Source organism: Suncus etruscus, chromosome 15 (assembly GCF_024139225.1).
Source record: "Suncus etruscus isolate mSunEtr1 chromosome 15, mSunEtr1.pri.cur, whole genome shotgun sequence".
Taxonomy (NCBI): Eukaryota; Metazoa; Chordata; class Mammalia; order Eulipotyphla; family Soricidae; genus Suncus; species Suncus etruscus.
This window is the reverse complement of record NC_064862.1, coordinates 48,148,191-48,172,217: the sequence shown is the minus strand read 5'-3', so window position 1 is coordinate 48,172,217 and position 24,027 is coordinate 48,148,191. Positions and strand designations below refer to the sequence as shown.

The 24,027-nt window shown below is 43.9% G+C and overlaps 1 protein-coding gene across 12 annotated transcripts in view; it reads right to left on the bottom strand.

Moving 5' to 3' along the window:
- KCNMA1 (potassium calcium-activated channel subfamily M alpha 1) overlaps positions 1–24,027 on the bottom strand; it is a 676,533-nt gene that overhangs the window by 506,833 nt on the left and 145,673 nt on the right. For 11 of the 12 annotated variants that reach the window (XR_007503281.1, XM_049789615.1, XM_049789608.1 and 8 more), the window contains exon 2: positions 22,926–23,087. Coding sequence is in view for 10 of the 12 variants with exons in the window: in XM_049789615.1 (XP_049645572.1) it covers positions 22,926–23,087 (162 nt within the window). In the remaining 2 variants the exon portion in view is untranslated. Of the gene's footprint in view, positions 1–22,925; positions 23,088–24,027 lie in introns of those variants that run through there. The other variant, XM_049789614.1, reaches the window with a different exon arrangement.

The window sequence follows — 24,027 nt, the reverse complement described above, 5'->3', positions numbered from 1 at the left end:
GAAGAAACAACACTGAACCCCCCCAAACATACCTTTCCTGTTGATCCTGCTTCCAATTACAAATCTAGGAAGTACATTGGGGTGCTATGGTTGTAGACTATTTCTTGAACTATTTCTTGTTTTATTTTAGGCACCATATCTTGCAATACTGTTGATGGGAGGATATCTCCTATAAATCATTCCAGACCCACTCACTTCAAAAAAGGGCCCACTTCCTCCATCACTGTCCCAGTGTCCTCTCTGTCCCCCTCCCCCATTGTAATCTGGACACCCAATTTACACTGGACACCAGGTCTCAGGTTCTATTGCTTTTGGATATTTATTATTCCCACTACTATTGTCTGCTTATATCCTGGATATGAGAGGATAATTCCATATCATCTCCTAACTAACTCCACTCAGCATGATACTCTCCAAATTCATACATGTTGCAGCAAATTGCTGTTTATCTTTTCTAATAGTTGAGAAGTATTTCACTGTGTATATGGACCATTGTTTGTCCCAGTCACCTATGCTTGGTCATCTGAGTTGTTTCCAGATTTGGACTACTGTGGATACTGCTGCAATGAGCATAGTAGTACAAATGTGTTTTCTGAAGAGAGTTTTGGGGCACTTGGGGTTGAATGCAAACAAGTAGGTTATGCAGGCCCTCAATTTTAGTTTTTTCAGAAGGATTCATATTGTTCTCCAAAAAGACTAGACCACCAACAGTGAATTAAAGTTCCTCCCCCTCCCCCAGCCACATCCATGCCAGGACTGCTTGTTTTCACTCTTTATTTTTTTAATATATAAATCTTTATTTAAGCACCATGATTACAAGCATGTTTGTTGCTGGGTTTCAGTCATAAACAGAATACCCTCCCACCAATGCCCCTTCTTCCCCGCTTCTGCCTATATTCATGACAGGCATTCTACTTCTCTCATTCATTAACATTGTCATGCAGTTGTTAGTGTATTTATTTCCCTAATGTATGCCAGTCTCACAGGTATGAGATAAGATTTCATTGATGTTTATATTTTTATTTCCCTAATTATAAGTGATACAGAGCACTTTTTCATATACACATTGACCATATATATGTTTTCTCTGGGGAAATTTCTGTCCATCTCTTTCCCCCTATTGTTTGATGGAGTTGGCTGGGTTTTTATTTTCTTTGAAAGGTCCAGTGCTTTCTTTTTTTTTTTTTTTTTTTTTTTTGGTTTTTGGGCCACACCCGGCAGTGCTCAAGGGTTACTCCTGGCTGTCTGCTCAGAAATAGCTCCTGGCAGGCACGAGGGACCATATGGGACACCGGGATTCGAACCAACCACCTTTGGTCCTGAATCGGCTGCTTGCAAGGCAAATGCCGCTGTGCTATCTCTCCGGGCCCGGTCCAGTGCTTTCTATGTAAACAAAGCAATCTTGAACAAAGGAAAGCACGCAATATTCAAGTAAAGCCTGGGTTTGAATCTATGCCCCTTTTCCTATGGCTATAGTACCCCTTCGAGGTTACTAGTCCAGTTCAGAGTCTGTCCAGCTTTCTGTAAAATGATGAGTAAGTAAATTATGAGTCAGTAAAATAATGAGCTGGCTGACCATTAAGTGAGTGTTAAGGAGAACAGATGTCATGGAGATCCAGGAATGAACCTGGAGTTCTTGAGAAGTCACCTGTACCAGTCTCATATAGCATCTTCCACAATGAAGTGTGAACTCAGAACTATAAGTTCTTTGAAGCTAGTGACCTTAGTCTTTAAACTCTTTAGAGCCTTGGCATAGTGGCTTCCCCAGAGAAAATAAGTCTCCTCATATAAAAAAAAGTTTGCTGCCCAGTTCTTGAGAGGGGATCAATCACTCAGTCACTGAAATCTGCCTGACTAAGGGCAAGATCATTGGCAGGTTGAAGAGATAATACAGAAAGTAAGGGAGTTGCTTTGCGTGCAGCCATTCCAGATCTATCCCAAGTTGCGCATATAGTGATCCATACCCTGAGCCCCACTAAGAGTGCTCCTTGAGCACAAAGACAAAAATAAACACTGAATCCAACCAGGTGTGGCTCCCAAATAAAAACAGAAGACTTTCAAGATGAGAAAAAGGACCTATTTGATCCATGCTAAAACAACACTTAGCCCAGCACTCTCTTCCTTGGGCTGAGTTGGCCAATATCCACCTGCACTCCAGTTCCAGCCTCTGTAGTCTTGCCTTTACCCTCTCTTCCTATGGGTATTGGCTTTCAGGACTCTCTAATCAGCATTCAACATACTCAACACTGCCTCACACAATCATTCCCAAGATTTCTAATTACCATCAACCTAGCCAGTATATGTTAATTAAATAAATGTTCCCAGAGGATCACCCATACTCCTGTGTCCAGCTAAGCCATGGTCCTAGAAGGTTTTTGCCTTCTCAGTCCTGGGAGTTCTAGTTGCTGGCTTAAGCCAAGAAGCCAAGCAAGAAAAATGATACAGATATTACTGTGACCACACAGAAGGGTCACACAGACACAAGGACAATTGTCCCTTCCAGAAAAACCTGGCATTTTCCCAAAACATGCTGCATTACCATAACATTTACCAGGTCCAGTTTCCCATGTAGTTGGACCAGTGAGTTCTAGATAGGTCAAGAAATAAAACAATGGAAACCCACAGAAAAGGGCACTTGGGAACATCCAAGTCTTTATCTCAGGAGCTAGGAAGTGCAGATAAAAATAATTGAAGAAGGATGGTTACCACTGGGGATGACTTGAAAAGTCACTCTGGGGGACAAAGGCACTAAGAGTAAAATCAGAAGCACCAGAAACATTTCCATTCAAGAAGATAAATGGCTGAATCCAAATAATTATTTTATCAACTGTCACATTAAGGTGTTTTAGTTTTTAAATTCATGAAAACATGCTCCACTTTTAATATAATGAGTGGGAACATTTTGATTTTAGATGCCACTAAGGTCTTTGTTGGCAGTGAGCTGAGATAGAGTTTGAAAGAGCCCTTCTACCCTCTAGTCCAAGTAGGACAGGGCCACAGAAGGGGCATTTGGGAAAGGAAGGGGTGTCATTGGCCTTCAGTGTCTCAATCCACAATGCTCTCCAGTGCAGCTTCTTTGGTTCATCCTGACTTAAAAACCCCAATACCCCTTGCCCCAACCCATAGTTATCCAGAAAAGGATATTTTTTCGTCTCCACATCTAGCCCTATCTTCTCCTTGAGCTTCTTCTAGCTGGCAAGAGCTTCCTGGATCATCTACCCCCCACCCTCTTCCATTCCCTTCCACAAACAAGAGCCCTTTGGGATTTCTTCTGGCTGTTCACAAAATGAAAAGTGTCTGCCAGGGAGAAACAAGGACAGAACCTTCCCTGCCCCATTCTCAAGCACTCATCTGTAGGTCAATGCTTACTTCATGTTTCAATCATTGCTGCATCCTTAGTTCAGTGATAAAGTGACAATGTCAGATGGGTCCCTCTTGGGTGTGGCAGAAAGGACTTATTATTCAAAGGAAGAGGTCCAGAGAACACTGACCTTACAGAATCTTATGAAGGGCACATACTGCCCCCTTGACCCTCTCAGCAAAGAAGCTTCTGCCCATTGATAGAGTCTAGGTCTCTGCAAGCATTAGGTGATGGTGGCCTTGTTGGAGGCCTCGGGAGCAGAGACAATGACAAATTGCTAACTTAGCTGCACTACTCTGGGGCAAGTCACTCAACCACTTAGAACCCACAAACCCTCTTATGCAAAAGGACCATTGCAAAGGGATTGACTTTGAGGTTGGGTGAGAATGTTGGTTGAGTAAGGCTCACTAACTCTTCCCTTCATTCCTGGCTCCATCAAAACCTCAGTAAACATGGATGGGGGTTGGAGCAACAGCACAGTGATAAGGCATTTGCCTTGCATGCAACCAACACAAGACAGACAGCAGTTTGAATTTCGGCATATGGTCCCCCTAAGCCTGCCAGGGGTTATTTCTGAGCACAGAGCCAGAAGTAACCCCTGAGCACCACTGGGTGTGATCCAAAAACAAACAAACAAAAAAAATAGACAGCCACCGTGGTACATGATATTTATTTATTTTGGTTTTGAGGCCACACCCCTCAGTGCTCAGGGCTTACTTCTAGTTTTGTGCTCAGGAATCCCTCTTTCAGGGCTAAGGTGTTAATATGGAGTACCAAGGATTAAAGCTCAGTTGGCCACATATAAGGCAGGTGCCCTGATCACTATGCTATCTCTCCAATACCAGCAATAATGATTTTATTTTACATTTTTATAATATCTTTATTTAAGCAATAATGATCTTAAAGGAGTTTTTCCCTGGCTCAGTGCCTAGATTGAAAGAAAGAACTTCCAAATTTAGAGGATCTTTTGATTGAGTTCAAATTGGTCCTTAATACTTAAATTCCTGCACCCCCTCATTTCCCTTCCAAAAACCTAAGCCACCAGCTATCAAAAGGCTATGTCCTTGAAACAGCCTTGTTCTCCAGTGCCCCAAGTTGAAAATAGGTCAACACTGTATTAAAATAATATACCATAATTCTGGGTGTGCAAGGATATGTAACTCAATTAAAGTGAAACACTACCTCAACAAAAAGAAACTTAAAATTTTATGATCATATCAACAGAGGCAGAGGAGACTCTTGAAAAGACTCAACATTAATTCATGATAATAAAGCACCAAACAAAATGAGAGAATAAATTCACCTAAATATTACAAAAAATATCTTATATAGTTCCAAATAAAGATGGTATAAACAAGCACAAATTGAGTATCATACTAAAATGAAAAAAAAACAACAACTTCAAAACATTAACTCTAAGATCAGGCACAGAGCAAAGATGCCCACATTTACAGCTATTATTTAACACAAGATTGGAAGTATTAATAATAGCAAGTAAAAAGAAACTAAAGGGATAGAAATTAGAAAAGAGTAGCTAAAATATCTCTAATGCAGATAATACATAAAAACCTACAGGTAACCTTTTACCTTTCTTTTACAAAAATAAACCTTTTAGAAACAATAAACCATTATAGTAAAGTAGCTAAAAAAAAATCAACACACAAAAATCTACTGTATTTATTTGTGAAAACATGAAGTATAAGAGAAAAAGTTTAAAAACTTCCTCACCTATAGTTATGTCTAAAATTTCAGATACAGGGGCCAGAGAGATAGTATGGAGGTAAGGTGTTTGCCTTGCATGCAGAAGGTCGGTGGTTCGAACCCCGGCATCCCATATGGTCCCCTGAGCCTGCCAGGAGCGATTTCTGAGCATAGAGCCAGGAGGAACCCCTGAGCACTGCCGGGTGTGATTCAAAAACCAAAAAAATTAAAATAAAATAAAATTTCAGATACAGAGAAATCCACTTACTAAAGGAGGTGATAGATTTATACATCAAAAACTGTAAGTTATTATTTAAAGAAATAAACACAAAGAAAGAAAAAAATACATGTTCATTAATAGGAAAAACCGATATTGTTAAAAATGACCTTCCTGGGGCCGGGTAGGTGGCGCTGGAGGTAAGGTGTCTGCCTTGCAAGCGCTAGCCAAGGAAGGACCGCGGTTCGATCCCCCGGCGTCCCATATGGTCCCCCCAAGCCAGGGGCGATTTCTGAGCACATAGCCAGGAGTAACCCCTGAGCGTCAAACGGGTGTGGCCCAAAAACCAAAAAAAAAAAAAAAATGACCTTCCTTTTCTACATCTTTATTTCTTTAATTAAGATTATTCTTTTTTAAAGAATACCCCCCTTCACCAGTGCAACATTCCCATCACCAATGTTCCCAATCTCCCTCCTCTCCCCACCCCTGCCTGTATTCGAGACAGGCATTCTACTTCTCTCACTCATTAACAATGTCACCACAGTTGTCAGTGTAGTTATTTCTCTAGCTGCACTCATTACTTTTTGTAGTGAGCTTCATATAATGGTCCTTTCAGCCCTCATATCTATTGTCCCTGGGCATTAAATTTTATTATAAAGCTATAGTCATTAAAACAGCATAGTATTGAAATAAAGACAGATGCTCAGTTCAGTGAAATATAATTGAGTATTTAAAGAATATTCCCAGACATATAATCAACTAATCTTTGATAAAGGGGCAAGAAATCCAAAATGGAGCAAGGAAAGCCTCTTCAACAAGTGGTGTTGGGACAACTGGTCAGCCACTTGCAAAAAGGCAAACTCAGATCTCCATTTGCACAAAGGTCAAATCCAAATGGGTTAAAGACCTTGATATCAGGCCCAAAACTATAAGGTATATAGAAGAACACATAGGTAAAACACCCCATAACATGGAGACTAAAGGCATTTTCAAAGAGAAAACAGCACTCTCCAAACATCTGGAAGCAAAGATAAACAAATAGGATTATATTAAGCTGAGAAGCTTCTGCATTTCAAAGGAAATAGTGCCTAGGATACAAAAGCCACCCACAGAATGGGGGAAACTATTCACCAATATTAGCCCAATAAGGGGCTAATATCAAAAATATAGAAGGCACTGAGAGAACTTGACAAGCAAAAAACATCTAACCCCATCAAAAAATGGGGAGAAGAAATGAATAGACACTTTCTCAAAGAAGAAATACAAATGGCTAAAAGGCACATGAAAAAACACTTCACATCACTAAACATCAGGGAGACGCAAATCAAAACAACAATGAGGTACCATCTCATGCCACAGAAACTGGCACACATCACAAAGAACAAGAACAATCAGTGCTGGTGGGGATGTGGAGAAAAAAGAACTCTCATTCTCTGCTGGTCGGAATGCCATCTAGTCCATTCTTTATGGAAAACAATATGGAGATTCCTCAAAATATTGGAAATTGAGTTTCCATATGATCCAGCTATACCACTCCTAGGAATATACCCTAGGAACACAAAAATACAATTCAAAAATCCCTTCCTCACACATATATTCATTGCAGCGCTATTTACAATAAAAATGACCTTCCTACTTAAAACATGTCACAGATTCAATACAATTGCTATCAAAAATTCTAGTGGAGTTCTTCAAGAACATAGGACAAATGCTACTAAAATTTTTATGTAATCTATTCTATAATAGCTAAAATAAGCACTGCAATTCTGAGAAGACAAAGAGGAGGACATTGCATTCTCAAATTTTAAACTATATTCTAAAGCTGCAGGAGCCAAATTGTATAAAACTAAAACAAAAGCAGCATCTCCATCCAGTGCAATAGAAGGAAGAATCCAGAAATAACCCTCCGATGTATAAGCGGTTGGAAACAAAGCAAGGCATATGACATAGAGTAAGGAATACTTCTTAAATAAATGATAAGTAAATAGAGCTTGGGGAATGTTAGGACACTTAGTTCAACCTCAGCATACAAAGGAAAAATTAGTTATTGAAATTGGGAAACTGCTTAGTGAAATGCAAAAACATGCCTTCACCATATATCTAACAAAGGACAAATCTCCAAGAGACATAAAACACTCCCAGAAGACAACAACCAATAAAAAATTGCATCCAAAAGTGGAAAGATGACAAACAAAATACTCCCTCAAAGAAAATATAAACCATGTCAACAGACATATGAAAAAGTGTTCAATCATCACAGATTAGCAGGGAAATGACATGGAAGCCACAATACCATCAGTTCCCCCCTCCAGGGAGAACTTCTGACATCCCAAAGTACAAAAAACAAACAGTGCTGGTGGGAAGGAGTAGAAAAGGAATCCTTTTAGTCAAACTAATTGAACTGACAACCTGGATGGAAAATAGTATGGAGAGTTCTCCAAAAATTAAAACTCCCACATGACCCAACAATTCCTCTCACTGGCCTATATCCCAGCAATACAAAAAGCATAATTTGAAAATGACCAGCACACAATGTTCAATTCCCGGCATCCTACATGGTCCCCTGAGCCTTGCCAGGAGTGAATATTGAGCACTGAGCCAGGAGTCAGCACTGAGAACTGCTGGATGTGGCCCTCAAAGCAAACAAAACAAACAAACAAAACTCCCAAGAAATTAACAAACAAAAAGAATCTGAGTGAAGCAGACATTCTCTAAGTTACCATGTCCCTCATGTTTCAGTAACAGCTCAGTGCTATTCATAGCACTTAAGGTCACTTCTGTCAGGCTAGGAAACATGTCTGTATTGATTCAAAAGCCAGGGAGTAGATGGGCCAAGAGTTAAGTGGGAGGAAAAGCACTGCTGGTATAGGGGGTGGGGCTAGTTCTACGTCTGACCCCTAGACCATAAGGCTTCCCCATGCATTATCAGACCAAGTACCAGATTAGCACCCTACCACTCAGCACTGTACCAAATCCAACACTGCTGAGGGGAGTAGAGTGAGGCTATTTTCAAGCAAAGGGCTAAAGAGATAGCACAGCAGTTAGGGCATTTGCCTTGCATGTGGCCAACCTAGGTTTGATCCTCAGTATCCCATATGGTCCCCTGAGCTCTAGGAGGAATAATTCATAAGTGCAGATCCAGGAGTAATCCCTGAGTAACACTGGGTGTGGCCAAATAAATTTAAAAATAAAAACTAGACATATTTGATTTTGATAAACTAGCTGATTGGTCCCAGATTGGGTTTGGAGAGATGGTCTGAAATAGCATCCTAGTAAGATGTCCTCAGTATCAAAGGTTTGTACTTACCAGCAGTGGCCATCAGAGCCTCTACTGGGCAACCTGGGATGCACTGCAGAACATGGCCCAGTATTTGAGCCCACCACTGGTGTCCCTAACACCCTTCCTGCCCCATGGGGCTGACCTGCTTACAGAAAAAGCAAAGATCTGGGCTGAAAAAATATTTTCCTGGTGGGACAAATCCAGCTCCTCTGGCCACATAGCTGCAGGTCCAGTTCCAAACTAAGAGAATGACCTCAGCAGTGAGGAGGGGGGCAACAACCGCGTCATTCAGGCACGCCCGCTGAAACCCATGGGAAGTCAACATGGGCCAACATCAGAAGGGAGACGAAGGGAAGACATCAGGGCTGAGGCAAGCAGGGGTTGCCATAGAAACCAGCCAGCCTCACTGCAGACTCTCCCCAGCTGGTGCAGGGACTGATGATGCCCAGCAGAGACATTGTCCCCAGAGCAAGGGAAACCTTCCAAATGGGCCCATTCCCAGGCCACAGCACAGAGGGGCTGATGTCCCTTTGCCACGCAGAGTCACGTCCACTTTGTTTTGTGCTAATGCCCCAAAGAGAAGGAAATTGATTCTCCTTTATTGCAGAAGAAATAACTGGAGTTAAGGGAGGAATAATGAACAGAAACCCTAAAACAGAGGGCAAGGAGGTTGGTGACCCAGTGGGAAGGTCTGGTTGGACAGATAGGACATATGGCTGGAACTTTAGGGTCTAGCTACTGAGGTCTTCCTCCATGCTTCTCAAACTTTCTATGATTGTAGCTTCCATCCCCCATTATCTGTTGTCTTTCAAGTTTCTTATCTCTTACTGACACCATTGTCCCCTAAGATCCTTTTGAAATATTGCGGGGCCTCACAGCAGAGCCATATGTCCCTGGTTGAAAAATGCTGCTCCAGGATAAATCTCTGGGTCATGCTTTTTTTTTCTGGTGCCATGTGACCTTGGGGCCTTCTGGATCATTCTTTCATATACTCCTTCATTCATTCCTTCTTCATTCCTGAATGAGAAATGTCAAGGATGCTGATGGAAAGAATCCAACCCATTAAATCACAAGACCTAACATTTCTATATTAATTCTTTTTGTTTGTTTGTTTGTAGGGCCATAAAATGCTCAAAGGTCATTCTTGGCTGTGTTCTCATTAATTACTCCTGGCAGTGCTCAGGGGACCATATGCGATGCTGGGAATTGAACTCAGGTCACTCTGTGTAAGGCATGCACCCTATGTGCTGTACTCTCACTCCAGCCCCTCTACTTCAATTCTGATGTTGAGTATATGTCTTTGTGAAAACTCTGCCAAGCTGTGGTAAGGCTTGATAGAAAGATCACAAGCCTCACAGTAATTAGGCTTGATAAACTGGTTATCATTGTAGGTTTGATAAACAAGATACAATAAACTCTGTGCATTGGCTTTCTCATTTGTAACATGGACACAGAAACAAAATATTATTTAGCACTTGTGTTTTCTTGCTTGGTATTGACTTACATTTCTGCCATTCCCCTACAGTGAGAGCTTTTGGCATATCGAGGCCAATCTCAGTTCATTTTGATGAACACTCACAGAGCAGAAAACCTCCCCGTTCCTGATACTAATGGCAATGGAATGAAGAAATAACAAGGTGCCTTCACATGTTTCCATTTTCTCTCACAAATCAACTATATCTAATAACTGGTATTGTGTTAAATTATTTAATTTGTCCGAATCACTATGCTGATGGGATACCTTGATAAATATCAACTCATGTAATCCTTACAACAATTCTTTGAGACAGGTACCAGCATCATCCTTTTCTGGACCCTGGTCAACCTATACCTAACAAGGAAAAATTTATTCAGCCATGTCACCTCCCTAGCCAGTGCTCTTAACTAGCTGCTACTTTTAACAGGTACATCTAGTGTCTATGAAGAACCCACGAGAGTGGTAGGTTCAGAGGAGGGCAGTCCTTGGGACATCTTAAACATGAGAAAGGTGGGCCCGGAGAGATAGCACAGCAGCGTTTGCCTTGCAAGCAGCCGATCAGGACCAAAGGTGGTTGGTTCAAATCCCGGTGTCCCATATGGTCTCCCGTGCCTGCCAGGAGCTACTTCTGAGCAGACAGCCAGGAGTAATCCCTGAGCACCGCCGGGTGTGACCCAAAAACCAAAAAAAAAAAAACAAAACAAAACAAAAAAAAAACATGAGAAAGGTTTGGATACTGAGTGCATGGAGAAGGAGGAGGAAGAAAATGAAAAGGAGGATGAGTAGAAGAAGGAAGTGTAGAAGGAAAAGGAGGAGGAGAAGGAAGAGAGAGGACAGAGTACTGGAAAAGGACAAGGGTGGATGACTGTTAATCCTAACCATCTGCAACATGAATTTGGGCTTAAGGTCCTGGAAAGCCTTTGATTCTTTCTGAACCGAAGGGGAACTAAAGTGATGAAGATTGGAGATAAAAATTCACCTGGCCATAGCATCCAAGACCAGGGAGCTGGGAGAGACATGGAAAGTGATGCAGTGGCTATTGCCATGGATGAAAGAGGACGTTGCAGCACTTAAACCAGGGACAGGATACTCCAGGGAAGAGCGATGAACTTGATCCCATGAAACTTGGGTACTTGAAGGTAAGGGAACTAAAGTGATGAAGACTGGAGATAAAAATTCACCTGGCCTCAGCATCCAAGGCCAGGGAACTGGGAGAGACATGGAGAGTGACGCAGAGGCTGTTGCCATGGATGAAATAGGAAGTTGCAGCACTTAAACAAGGGACAGGAGACTCCAGGGCACGGAGATGGACTTGATCCCATGGAACTTGGGTACTTAAAGGTAAGAGGACCAGGACCTGGCAGTAGGCACTGGGCACTTTCTTGGCCACCCAGAAGCACCAGTTATGAGAGAAAGTAAATCATGGCTCTCTTGGACATGACTTGGAAATGCAGTTAAGCATTTCCCAGTTGAATGTGGAGGGTGAAAGCAGCCAAGAGACTGAATTCAGTCCCTGCAAAGAATCCCAGCAATCTCCAATATAAAAGAGAGCCTGGCACAGTCAATTGGAGTCCAGTCTGTTCCATTATCCTATAAGTAACAGCCCTAGAATCTAAGTTCAGCCAGGGTCTTAAGGCTTTTATTCCAATTAATAATTAATTAAAATGAATGAAAATTTATTCCAATTTTATTCCAATTCTTGTTATTCCAGGAGGAAGGAGCAAGAAATGAGAGATGCACAAGGCATTGGGGAGACATTTATAGGCCAAGCAGGCAATTTGTCAACTCTTTTCCAAGATCTATCAATTGTCTTAAATTCCTCTGTCTAGTCCCAGTTCTACACTGATACTGGAAAAGGATTCAGTCTATTTGTCCTCAGCACAAAACAGTTGCCAGAGCTTGGGTACAAGAGATCTACCCATTAAACTGGCATGGATAACTCAGCTTTGACAAAAACTCCAGTTTTACTTGGTATTTATCCATCACTGGTGAAACTTTGGAATTCCATTTTCAACGTGATGGAGACAATAAAAATCCTAGCCAACTTTTATGGCTCCTAGGATGACGCTGAAGATGCCAGCCCAGCTCCCCACCTGCAACTCATGTTGCCTTTGAAATTCAAGTCAGGCCAGAGAACTGCTTTTGGTCAGAGGCAAACTGTATTTATTGGTGTAAGCCCAGCCAGGAAGATGTGAGCATGAATACCTAAAGCGATAAAGCACTGGTGGAGAAAGCAAGAGGCAGCAGAAGGTGAGGCTTCTGAAGCATGACAAATTGGTGATGCATACATCACCCTATAAATCTTTTTTACTGAGCTGTGGAAATATGGGGTGCAGAAATTTGGAGAGTAGTACCCAAAGAATGGCCAAATGGATATATATGCTTTATACTCAAGGAGTTTTGAGAGAGGGTCTGACATATAGGAACATTACATTTGTGATTCTATTGGTAGTGGTACCAGGACTTTGAAAGCCTCCACCACTTCCCCAAGGATTAAAGTCTGAAAGAGACAAAGCTGAAGTCATCCTTCCATATGGAAAAAGGGGAAAATGAAGGAAGCAAAAGGATGCATTGACACCGTGGAGCAACAAGCTTTCTGTTTACCCCAGATCTGACTTCCAGAGCTGGACACAAAGAGAGAGCAAGGGGCTTCTTCTCAAGACATTTCTCAGCATGCTATGTGCATAATCACCTCCATGTGATCACTTATAAAGAAAATTTATGGGGACATAATCTAGAACAAAAACAGTCAGAGCATTGTAAGGCACAGATCACACTGGGAGGGCCAATATTCAAGCCAGTGCCCAGGACAGATATTGCTAATCAATTATAGCATTCTTCTGAGATCCATATAGTTCTTGTTCAAGTCTGAGTCTTGAAGCTTGAGAAAAATGTTCTCATTAAATAGTACTATGGTTAGTTCAACGCAGGCCAGAAGAGGAAACTTATCTACTGGGCCTGGATTAGATCTCTTCTAATCCCCTCCATTCCATTTTGCTGCACATGTGTATTCTCATGACAGATGCCCTTGAATAAGTTCTATTTCTCTTTTCTTTCCTCCTTGACCTTTCATCTAGGTCTTAAGAGCCAAGCCTTGAAATCCTCATCTGAAGATCAAGAAATTGCATTGTGCTTTTTCCTTTTGAGCCTCTTCCCTTTTTATTCTTCTACCCACCTCTTAAGGATTTGGTGTCTCCCCAGCCCCCTGTAGAATTTCTTCCAGATGGTGGAGTCTATCTCTTTCCAAATGCTTTGGGATCATGAAAGAGAAGACAGCCTGGGGAGTTCAAATACATTTCAATATTGCCTTCAGTTCTTTTGAAAATTATTAAGCAACCCATCATTAAAAATTTAGATTGCCTCTGAATCCCTAGCATAAACAATTCACTGGTGAATGGCAAGATGTTTCTCTTGAATGTACACAAAATTATCTATTAGGAAAAGAGATTGTTTTTCATGTCCCTTTGCTTCTCTCAAATATACATCCTATGGCAAAAGGATTAGGAATCGTGCTCTGATAAAATCAATGGAAGAACTAATTAGCACTCACCAGAGGCTATTCTGGGACCAGGTTAAATAGAAGAGAATCTGGTCACTGATTGAGTTCTATTCTCTCTAGATCTCTCCATCATGAGCTGGGGAAGAAGAATTAGATTTTTGAGGGATGGAGGGTAATTGAGTGAATTGCCTGTACAATGTTTGCTGGATATAACTCTGAGCCCCTAGCATAGTCATTCCCTCTGGGTCAGAGCACCATGGAAACCAGCTCTAATGTGAAACTTTCTGATGAACAACCAGATGAACCCACTGGCTTGCTATAGGCGTACAGTTAGAGGAATAACCATGTTTGGTGATTTAGCACCTAGACAACAAATACAGTGTCTGGGGCCAAAGCAATAGCACAGTGGAGAGGGTGCTTGCCTTGTATGCAGCAGACCCAGGTTGGTTCCCTGGTATCCAATATGGTCCCCTTCACCACCAGGAGTAATTCTTGAGTGCAAAGCGAGGAGTATCCCCTGAGCTTTACTGGGTGTGGCACCACACAAATGGAAACATTGCATTTGTGATCAGAGCTAGGGCTCTGAAATGAGAAGAGAAAATGGGCTTTTCCAGAGAAAGGGAGGGGATAGTTTTTCTAGCTATTTTGATTTAATTTGTTTGGGGCCCAAACCCCTGGTTCTCAGCACTATGCCGTGCTCAGGGGTGACTCCTCAAAATGCTCAGGAGGCCACAGGTTGTCTCTGAGACTCAAACCAGTATCAAAGCTTCCACAGCCATGCAAGGCAAGTACCATCCCTCTTGTATGCCTGGGAAGCCCATGGTCTCACTGTCCCACCCTCCACACTGGACAGGTGAGGAGGAAAGGAGGGAGCAACTGAACAGGTGCCTGGCATAGTATCCAGAATACAAGTGTACACGAACATCTTCTTCTCTGCTGCTAGATTGATATAAAAGGATGAAGAATAAAGTGGGGCTGCAAGGAAGCAGGTACCCACAGACTGTTGCTCCCCTCCTTTGTCCTGTAGAGACCACAGGTTACAGGCTTCTGGTTACAGGCTCCATCAGAGCTGGGTTCATGACAAAACTTGTCCAGGAAAAATGGTTGACACTCAGCTCTTTTCTCTTGAGGGAATCTCCAGTCCATCCCCGTCCCCACACTCTGGGTCTCCTCAAAAACTCATGCTCCCAGCAAGGAGGGTGCACAGTATTCCCCAATACTGGCCAACACTCTGTTTCTGAACAGGTCCAAGGGGGCCAATAAATGGACACTCAAGCCCATGGTCCTGGGGGAGCCAGTTCCTTCCTGCGGGTCTCCAGAGCCCAGACAAAGCAACTCCTTGGAACAATAGCTTTGCTTGGTAGGAAGTTCTTGTCCACTCTGGGCTTAATCCAGGGTTGGAAACCAAAGGGGAGAGTATGCCCTACCTGGATAGACATGGACTCACACATAAGGAGAGAGGCCTAGTCCTCAGGTGTGGGGGTTTCCAACACCACACCTTCCTAGGGTCAGTATGGGTCACAAGGCTTGGGGGGCCTTAGTACTGAGAAGCTATGATTTGTGATTTGGCCTCTATTTCAAGCTATTTTTATTTCAGGGAAAACAGGGGTGAGAGATGGGAGTTGGTATAGAAAGGAGTCTCAATCTTTTTCAGTGAAGTCCTCTCCTTTCCCTTATGATCACCCCACACACTGGATTTCCAATCCCAGCTGAGTGGTTCTGAAGCAGAGTTGCTTCATGAAATAATCCAAACCAGGCTGAGGGTGAAAGATGTGTAATCTGGCTATCTTCTACCTAGTATCAAGCACAAATTGCCTGCCAGAACTGTCATTTATATTGAGTACAGAGAGCATCCCAGGTCGGGGAGTAAAGACAGAGTAAGTAAGAAGAGATAACTCAGGCTATCCTGAGCCAGTCCTGCCCAGATTTACATGTAAGACAATCTCTGTTTTGAGGTAAAACCAAGTTGTAAACAAACAAACACCAAGGAACCAGGGATGGTCTTTGGGGTAAAACAATGTTTAATTGAACAAGTCACTCTTAGAAACTGCTCATAAGAGCAGAACAATAAAAAGAGGAGGAGAAGAAAGAGTAGAGAAAGAAGAGGAGAAAAAGGTCGAGGAGGAGAAGGGGGAGGAAAAGAAAAGAGGAAGAAGAGGAGGAGGTATGAGGTGAGATTTCAGCTTCTGTTAGAGCATTCTGGGAGGAGGACAAAGAAGATAGGGATGCTCCAAAGTTCTTTGTTTACTCCTAGATTTTACACAAGTGAAGGGAAGCCACCAGTGGCTACACTGGTCTTCAGGCAAGTGAACACACAAGACTACCCGGGGTGTGTCTACCCAGGAAGACACAGAGAGTTGAACAGTAACCCTCACCGCCTATGAAAAAAAAACATTGCCTTACCCCCGTAAATCAGTCCCCCAGCTTGCTCAGACAAGCCCCAAGCCCCAGCTTTCTACCACCTTCTCCGCAGTACCAGGCCTACCACTTGAGCAGAAAAGATACTGGGTGCTTAAGAACTTGGGCACCTTTAATTGAGTTTTCAAGTGTCCTAATTCCTTCAGGCAAGGCCACACACTAACTTTGTCCTACTTCCAGCAATCACTGGAGAACAAGTTTGCTTCCCACAATAAAAATTTTAAGCCAAATTGTAGATTGCCTGCTGTCGCTACTTCCCAAAAGTTGCTGTTTTTCTGGGGAAAAATTTAAACAAAGCTTTTCTGGATCTGCATCCTAAAAGTGGGGCTTCTAGTGCACCCAACTGAGATGTTTGGGACTGGTAGGCTGCTTCAGTCTGCCTCCTCCTAAGCATAGCTCTGTAAATTAAACTTGGAGCATTCACTTATGGTCCCATGTGACTCTCCCAGCAGTGCTCCCCAGCCATGATAAAGGCTGGAGACTGACTTTGTCATCATTATCTCTATTTCTGAGTCTCCCTACCAAGAAGAATTTCTTGCGGCTAAAATATTCACTCTAATGAGACTATCAGCCACCAAGCCAACAGGGACCATTAAAACATCAACATCCTTGGAAAAGCTTGGGGAAAGATCTCACTGGTCCAAGATATGGTGTATGTGGTTCATGATGCCCATCCATGATAAGGTGTATCCAGGCATTCTAATCACATCCCTAGATACCCCTGAGCATTATATCACTGGGCCCAAGCACTGAGCATACTAGCCTGGTCGAGCAGTAACGTCGGCATTGTTAACCCCAGGTCCCATAAGCACTGCTAAGAAGGTCAGACACAAACACATATACATATTCCATTTGCTACAAATTCTTCAACAATACTAAATTTCATTGGTTGGGAGGGAAAGAAGTGAAAGAGGGAGAGGGAGAGAGGGAGGGAGGGAGGGAGGGAGGGAGGGAGGGAGGGAGGGAGGGAGGGAGGAAGGAAGGAAGGAAGGAAGGAAGGAAGGAAGGAAGGAAGGAAGGAAGGAAGGAAGGAAGGAAGGAAGGAAGGAAGGAAGGAAGGAAGGAAGGAAGGAAGGAAGGAAGGAAGGAAGGAAGGAAGGAAGAAAGAAAGAAAGAAAGAAAGAAAGAAAGAAAGAAAGAAAGAAAGAAAGAAAGAAAGAAAGAAAGAAAGAAAGAAAGAAAGAAAGAAAGAAAGAAAGAAAGAAAGAAAGAAAGAAAGAAAGAAAGAAAGAAAGAAAGAAAGAAATTTGTGCCACCCAAAAGCACTGTCAAAAAATGCACTCGTAACAGTGAATGATTTGCAGGTTTTGCTAAAAGACTAAATGATGGCCATGGCCTTGAGCAGAGCCTGGCCTCTAGTAGGTGAAATAGAAACCCTTGAAGCTGCAGGTGAGAGGCTTAGAGGATCCTTGACATGCAGTTGAATTTGTACCTTCTCCATTGGCTCCAGCACCTCACTCCTACATCTCCCAGTGCAGTGTGCTCCCTGGGCCAAAGGCTGCTGACGTGGCCTCTGAACTCAGGCCAGTCTCCGACACCCTCTCCCCACCCAAGGAGGAGAGAACATGGAGGTGGGGCATGTATTTGACCCCTTTCCACTTGTCACCAGCTAAGGCATTGCCTGTGACACACAAGTCTACAATGCACAGCTCCTAGGTAGGGCCCAGCCTACCCTGTGGCCCCTGGCCAGTTCTGGAAGGGTCTATGATGTGAGAATTTCCTGGATGGCTTCATGATGGTGAGTCAGGTTGGCACAAAACAGCTTCAGAAATGACTAAGCCTGAATTGTGTCCATGCAGCAAGTGTTTCTTGTTGGCTGTTCTCAGGCCAGTGCCTACCCAGAAGACCATGCCAGGGTACAGGGTCAACGCTACATCACATCTCACTCCAGCATTTGGGAGGAGGGCTGAGACTGCTCGAACTTGGCTGCAGGAAAAGGATTTTACTCTCCAATTCCTTGCCCTGCTCAAGCCCTAGATCACTGCTTCCACAGCCAGGTGAGGGGGCTCATAGGACAGGTACAAAAATAATATCAGCTAATGTTCAGCAAACTCTAAGCGTAAGAGGTGTGAATCTACATGTTTTCCATACATTGATGCAACTTTGTTGACCAAGAACTATGATCATCCCCAACAGAACAGAGTGGGAAACAAAGGCACTGACAAAGCTACTCCCCAAGGTAATAGCCTGAGTGGACTCAGAATGAATGAAGTGGCTGATTCCAGCCCACTCACACCTGCACCATGCAGATGGCTTCCTGGGTCAAAGTCATGTGTCTTCCCCTCAAGGAAGCACATCCCCTAGAGTACCAGGGGTGAAGGAGCTATAGATTTGGTGACAATCATATAAGAAAAAGACATTTGGAGAAAGAGAACTACAGGACAGAGAAGCCACATACCCTTAATGAGGGATTAGCCAAAGGGTAGGGTCCCTGCCTCCTGATCTCTCAGAGACACTGGACTGAGAGCCAGAGGGAAGATTTACTCTGGCAATGCAGGTCCTGAAGGGCACAGCCTGACTCATGGGGTACCAGTACTCTGGGAACTCCACTCCATGAGATGTGCCAGAAAAGGGAAGAAAGTACATGTGCTGGAGAGATGCAGAAACAGGTAGATACAAACTAATGAGTAGATGGAGAGGAATGATGGAGAGAGACAGATGTGATAGATGGACAGATATAAAAGGATGGAAGTACAGAGGGATGGAGAGATAGACAATGGGCAGATATGATGAATGGGCAGATACAGAAGAGTGGATGGATATAGATGGATGGACAGATATAAGTGATGGATAGATTATAGATGAGGCACAGATATAGAGGGGTGGATGGCTATAGATATAGAGATAGATGGATATAAATGGATGATTGGGCATAGATGGATGGATATATATAGAGGGATGGAAAAATGGACAGATGAGGCATTAAAGACAACAAGGCTCCCAGTTTTTCTCTCCCTCTCTCATTCTCTTTCTCTCTCTCTCTCTCTCTCTCACACACACACACACACACACACACACACACACACGCGCGCGCGCGCGCGCGCGCGCACGCGCACATACACACAGAATACCCAAGAATAAAGGGACACCATTAACATGAGCACTTGTTGCAGAGCCCACAAGTCACAATGAGTGCAATGAGTGTCCCGTATTTGATTGCATGGACGTTCTGTAACACACGACTGGTCTTACAGATGTTAGTGCCTTGCTTTGTTGGTTTCTACTAAACCAACAAGATTGATTCTAATTGAAATGTATAGTTCATATATATATTTCCTTTAGTGTCCTGGGGGAGAAGAAGGAAATAGTCCAGTTTATGTCTGTTTCCTGTTCACAGGAAATGCTACCCAGATGAGGCTTGTAGGCAATAGAAGACATGCTAGTTTCTTTCTCACAGAGTCGTGCATCTTTTTAGTTCTGGGATGAGATGTGTATGTTTTCTGGAGTGATGCTTAAAGATAGAGCATGTGAATCCAGGGGAAAGAATTAGAAAGGGGGGGCCCGGAGAGATAGCACAGCAGTGTTTGCCTTGCAAGCAGCCGATCCAGGACCAAAGGTGGTTGGTTCGAATCCCGGTGTCCCATATGGTCCCCCGTGCCTGCCAGGAGCTATTTCTGAGCAGACAGCCAGGAGTAACCCCTGAGCATCGCCGGGTGTGGCCCAAAAACAAACAAAAAAAAAAAAGTATTAGAAAGGGGATCTCAGGTTATTTTCTTTCTTTCTTTTTTTTTTCAGGTTACTTTCTTGGCAAAAGATATGAACAATGGATTGGCAAGATCAGTCTTGGAAGAGCAGCATGGATTGGGTGCAAGGGCTGTGATGGGCCTAGTTCTCACTGCCCCGACCTTGTAGCGAGGCCACATGTGTCCATGGGACATCACTGTCTCAGTAGTTTAGTCACTCTGAGACCAAGGAGAAATGAGTCTGACTATTCTGAACCCAAGTGCTATGTAGATTTGGGAGTGTATAAGCATATACCTGGATTTGTCATGGACTATGTTCTTCTGTAGTTGTTACCTGTTAATTATACCTTATCTTACCTAAAACAAAGATCATCTCTGGTTCCTTTTTTATGTTTGTTTACAACTTGGATTTACCCCAAAACAGAGATTGTCTTACTTGTAAACCTGGATGGGACTGGCTCAGGATAGCTTGAGCTATCTTTTCTTAGTGCCCCATGCAGGAATGGTCTGTTTTTGTTTGTTTTTGTTTTTGTGGTTTTTGGTTTTTGGGTCACACCCGGCAAATCTCAGGGGTTACTCCTGGCTCTATGCTCAGAAATTGCTCCTGGCAGGCTCGGGGGACCATATGGGATGTCAGGATTCGAACCATAGCCCTTCTGCATGCAAGGAAAACACCTTACCTCCATGCTATCTTTCCGGCCCAAGGGGTCTGTACTCAATAAAAATGGCTGCCCTGGCAGGCAGCTGGCTCTCCATAGGAGGTAGAAGACTACCAGAGTACCCTTACTTCCATATTTCACCCTCAGCCTGGTTTGGATTATTTCATGCATGACCCTGATTCAGACTTGTTCACCTGAGGTTGGAGATATGATGCATGGGGTGATTTTACAGTTACCTGAGGAAAATTCTCCCCTCACCTCTCTGCCTGACCCTCTCTTACCATTGAAATACAGAGATGAGCTAGACCAGGAGTTACAGTATCAGCTAACAGTATCTCAGGGAGCAAACCTGGACCTTACATAATTTTGTCAATAAAGTTTTACTTTATTATTATCACATCTACTTATGCTCGGCGATCAGTTTTCAACTCTAAAAGTGTTATTGTTGTTGGAATCAGGTCCCTATGTCAGCAATGCCTAAAATATTGACCATCTTGCTCCTTAAAATAGCTCCACCCTGACTCAGACTATTCCCATATGTTGAGTTTGGCTTGTGAGTCCATAAAATTCACTAAAATATTTAGAAGTCTCCAACATGCTTCTGAGTGCTTTTAGTTAGATTAGACCGGTTTATTCAGGAAGGTTTTACTGGAGTCTCCAAATGACATGTGCCAGAGAAGCTCACACAGCAGAGAGAGGCTGTCAGCAAGAAGGGCAAAAGTGAGAGAGACAGGGAGATGCCGGCCGGGGTGGGAATTGGTAGAATGGAAACTCTGACTCTGATTTCCATGGGCTGCCAACTTGGCTCCAAGCAGCCGGACCAAATAAGAATCACAATCCCTTTCCCAATTTAGTGTTCACTGCGGGCTCACCAGTAGGTCACGGCCATCCCCTGCACAAGGATCCATTTATTCCATGTCTGGGCCTGACACAGCTAGTAGAAGCCAAGGTGAACCAAATGCCCAAACACCCAAACACTAGGGGGCAGCCATGGGTTAACGACTGCTATCCCTCCCCAAAACTGCCCCTCAGTGTGGGCTAACTCCAAATCCCAAAGTGATAACGATGGGCAATTCTTCCAGAATGTTCCAGAAATAAGCAAGAAATCAGAATCAAGAAAACAAGTCATTTTAACAGCAACAACATTACCCCCAAAAGGTGAAAGTACCAGTAACTCTCACTAGCCCAGTCTTGCTTCACTCTAGAACCGTTAGCCAGGAATTCTGAATGAAGAATCAGCTGAGCCTTGTTGTCTAGGGGGAGCTGAACCTGAGGGATGAAACGAGGGACAGCCCAACATGCTTCTGTTGCTTGAAGAGCAAACTCCAGGTGTTGACTCTACAAAAGGCCCAGAGAGCCATGAGCTCATCTAGCATACTTTACAGAAAGCTCTACAGGTTCTCACGTTGGCTGCTATAAATAATTCATGCCCTGTGCTCACAGCCTCCTGCCCAGGACCTCAAGACAGCCCGATATACACAAGAAAGAGGTAGAGACTGAACAATAGGCAGAAAAAAGCCAGGAGAGTCCCCCACAGAAAAAGAGGTTACTCTGGGAGATTCAGCCAGGTTACAACTCTCTGGGCCAAGCCTGCCCCAACTGGGCCTAACTCCAGATGTGAGATCCTCCCCATGTCACCAGGGGACTGAGGAACTTAAGGCCCCAGAGGCAGAGGTCAGGCTCCTGAGTCACAGGGAAAAAGGAAAAATGCATTAAAAATTGACAAGGGAAACTGTACAGCCAGGAGCTCAGACTCCAGCAAATCCCACTGTTGTAAGGACAAATGCTGAGACAACTCAGAGCCAGCACAGGCAGAAGCCAATGATTGCTCCTGTGCTCTGGGAATCAAGGAGAAATCAGTTCCTTGCTCAGAACAAAGGCCACACTGTTCCCTGAAGAACACTTGGTGTTCAAAGGACCACCTGGAGCTACCAGGGGTCCTGCTCACTCTCTGTGCAAGGCATAGGCTGGAGGGAACTGCCCAAGCAGGACTTCCTCTGCCATCCCCAGAACACAGCCTGGCATCATGCAAGTGGCAGATGAGGAGAGCAGCACTGACCAGACTGCATGGGTACAACCAAATATGTAAAGAACCAGGCCAAGAAACCTCCAGGCCTCACTGGCTCAAGCCAAAATGTCATGGCCCAAGCAACAGCCAGCCACAACTTGGAGATGCAGAGCCATTGTTTGAAACTGAGAAGCAATGAAGCAGACCAAGTGCAGGTGAGTGGCCTGGAGATGTGCAGGTACCAGCCTGACCCTGTCACTCTGGGTAGCACAATCTTTGGTCTCGTTGCTGCTCTTGTCCCTGTACCAGAGCTTCCTCCACAAAGCTGAGAAGCACCAGCTGCCCTGATCTCGCTTCTTCTCCAAGGTTACCAAGGTCTTTGTCTGAGTACACATATGTGTCCGCACAAGTTGGGAACAGAGGAACTTCTCTGAATTTACCTCAGCAACCATTGTCAGTGAGGCTTTGACCCACATTGATGGTCCTTCCTCAAACCATCATCAGCTGACATCTGCCTCTTCTCCATGGCTAAAAGAAGCTGTGCAAAATCATGAACCAACAAACACACCACCCCCTTATGAATAGCCAAGCTACCCAAGGGAGGAGGGTGCAGAGCACTCACCAGGACTCTGCCTGTCAGGGTCTGGGCAGAGATCATCACGCCCGCCCAGTCCTTCACTGATGTCATCCAGCCGACCTCAGCTGCCACTGCTTCCTCCTTTTCGTCCACGGGCTTGAGTGTCCCATCTGCCTGACTGGAGCCATTGCTGATCTTCTGGGCCTCCTGGCAACAGAAAGAACCAGCATTAAACATGGGAGCAATGGTGCTTAAAAACACAGCCACCCCCTCCCAGGAACCCCAGGCTAAAACCGCCCCACCAGAGGTTATAAGGAAGAGACTCAAGGAGGAGTGGAGAAGAAAAAGGAGGAGGGGAGGAGAAGGCAGAAGAGTATGAAAAAGAAAAGAAGAAAGAATACTCTATGACCTAGGTACCTACTGCTGTATATCCAAAGGACACAGAAAGAGACTCAAAGAGCTACCCTCATCCCATGTTCACTGCATGATTCATAAAAGTCAGAGTTGAAATAACCAGGGCCAGAACCATGGCACTTCAGGAAGGACATTTGCCTTGCACATAGCCTACCCAGGTTCAGGGATTCCTGAATACAGAGCCAGGAGTAACCCCTGAGCACTGCTGGGTGTGATCCAATCACCCCCCTCCCAACACATATACACACAAAACAACAGCAGCAAAGAGTTTAAATTACCCAAGTGCCCCTTGGTGAATAAAGATAAAACACAGGGGTTGCAGAGAAAGCACAGAAATCCAGGGCATACACAGTGCAGTAGTGGAACCCTACTTCAACTCCTAGCTCCCTAGGAATCCTCCATGCACTCCTAGGGAGCTGTAACCAGGTGTGGCCCTTATGGAACTTTATGGAACCACAGGGTCCACATAGCACTGAATCCGTCGCCCCTATGCTGAACCACCAGCTCTGTCAGCCAAAGAACCTTTGCATTGGCCCTCAGAATCTCTGAGTTTGCTTGGGAGCACCCTTCCCACCCCCAAAAAAATGTGGTGTGTCTCTGTCTATACACACATGCACACATGGATAATTGAGCTATGAAAGTATGAAGTAAGATCCTACGGCCACATAAATAGCTCTGGGATTGGGTGTTGAGTGAAGCATATGAGATAGAGACATGTGTCATCATTTCCTTA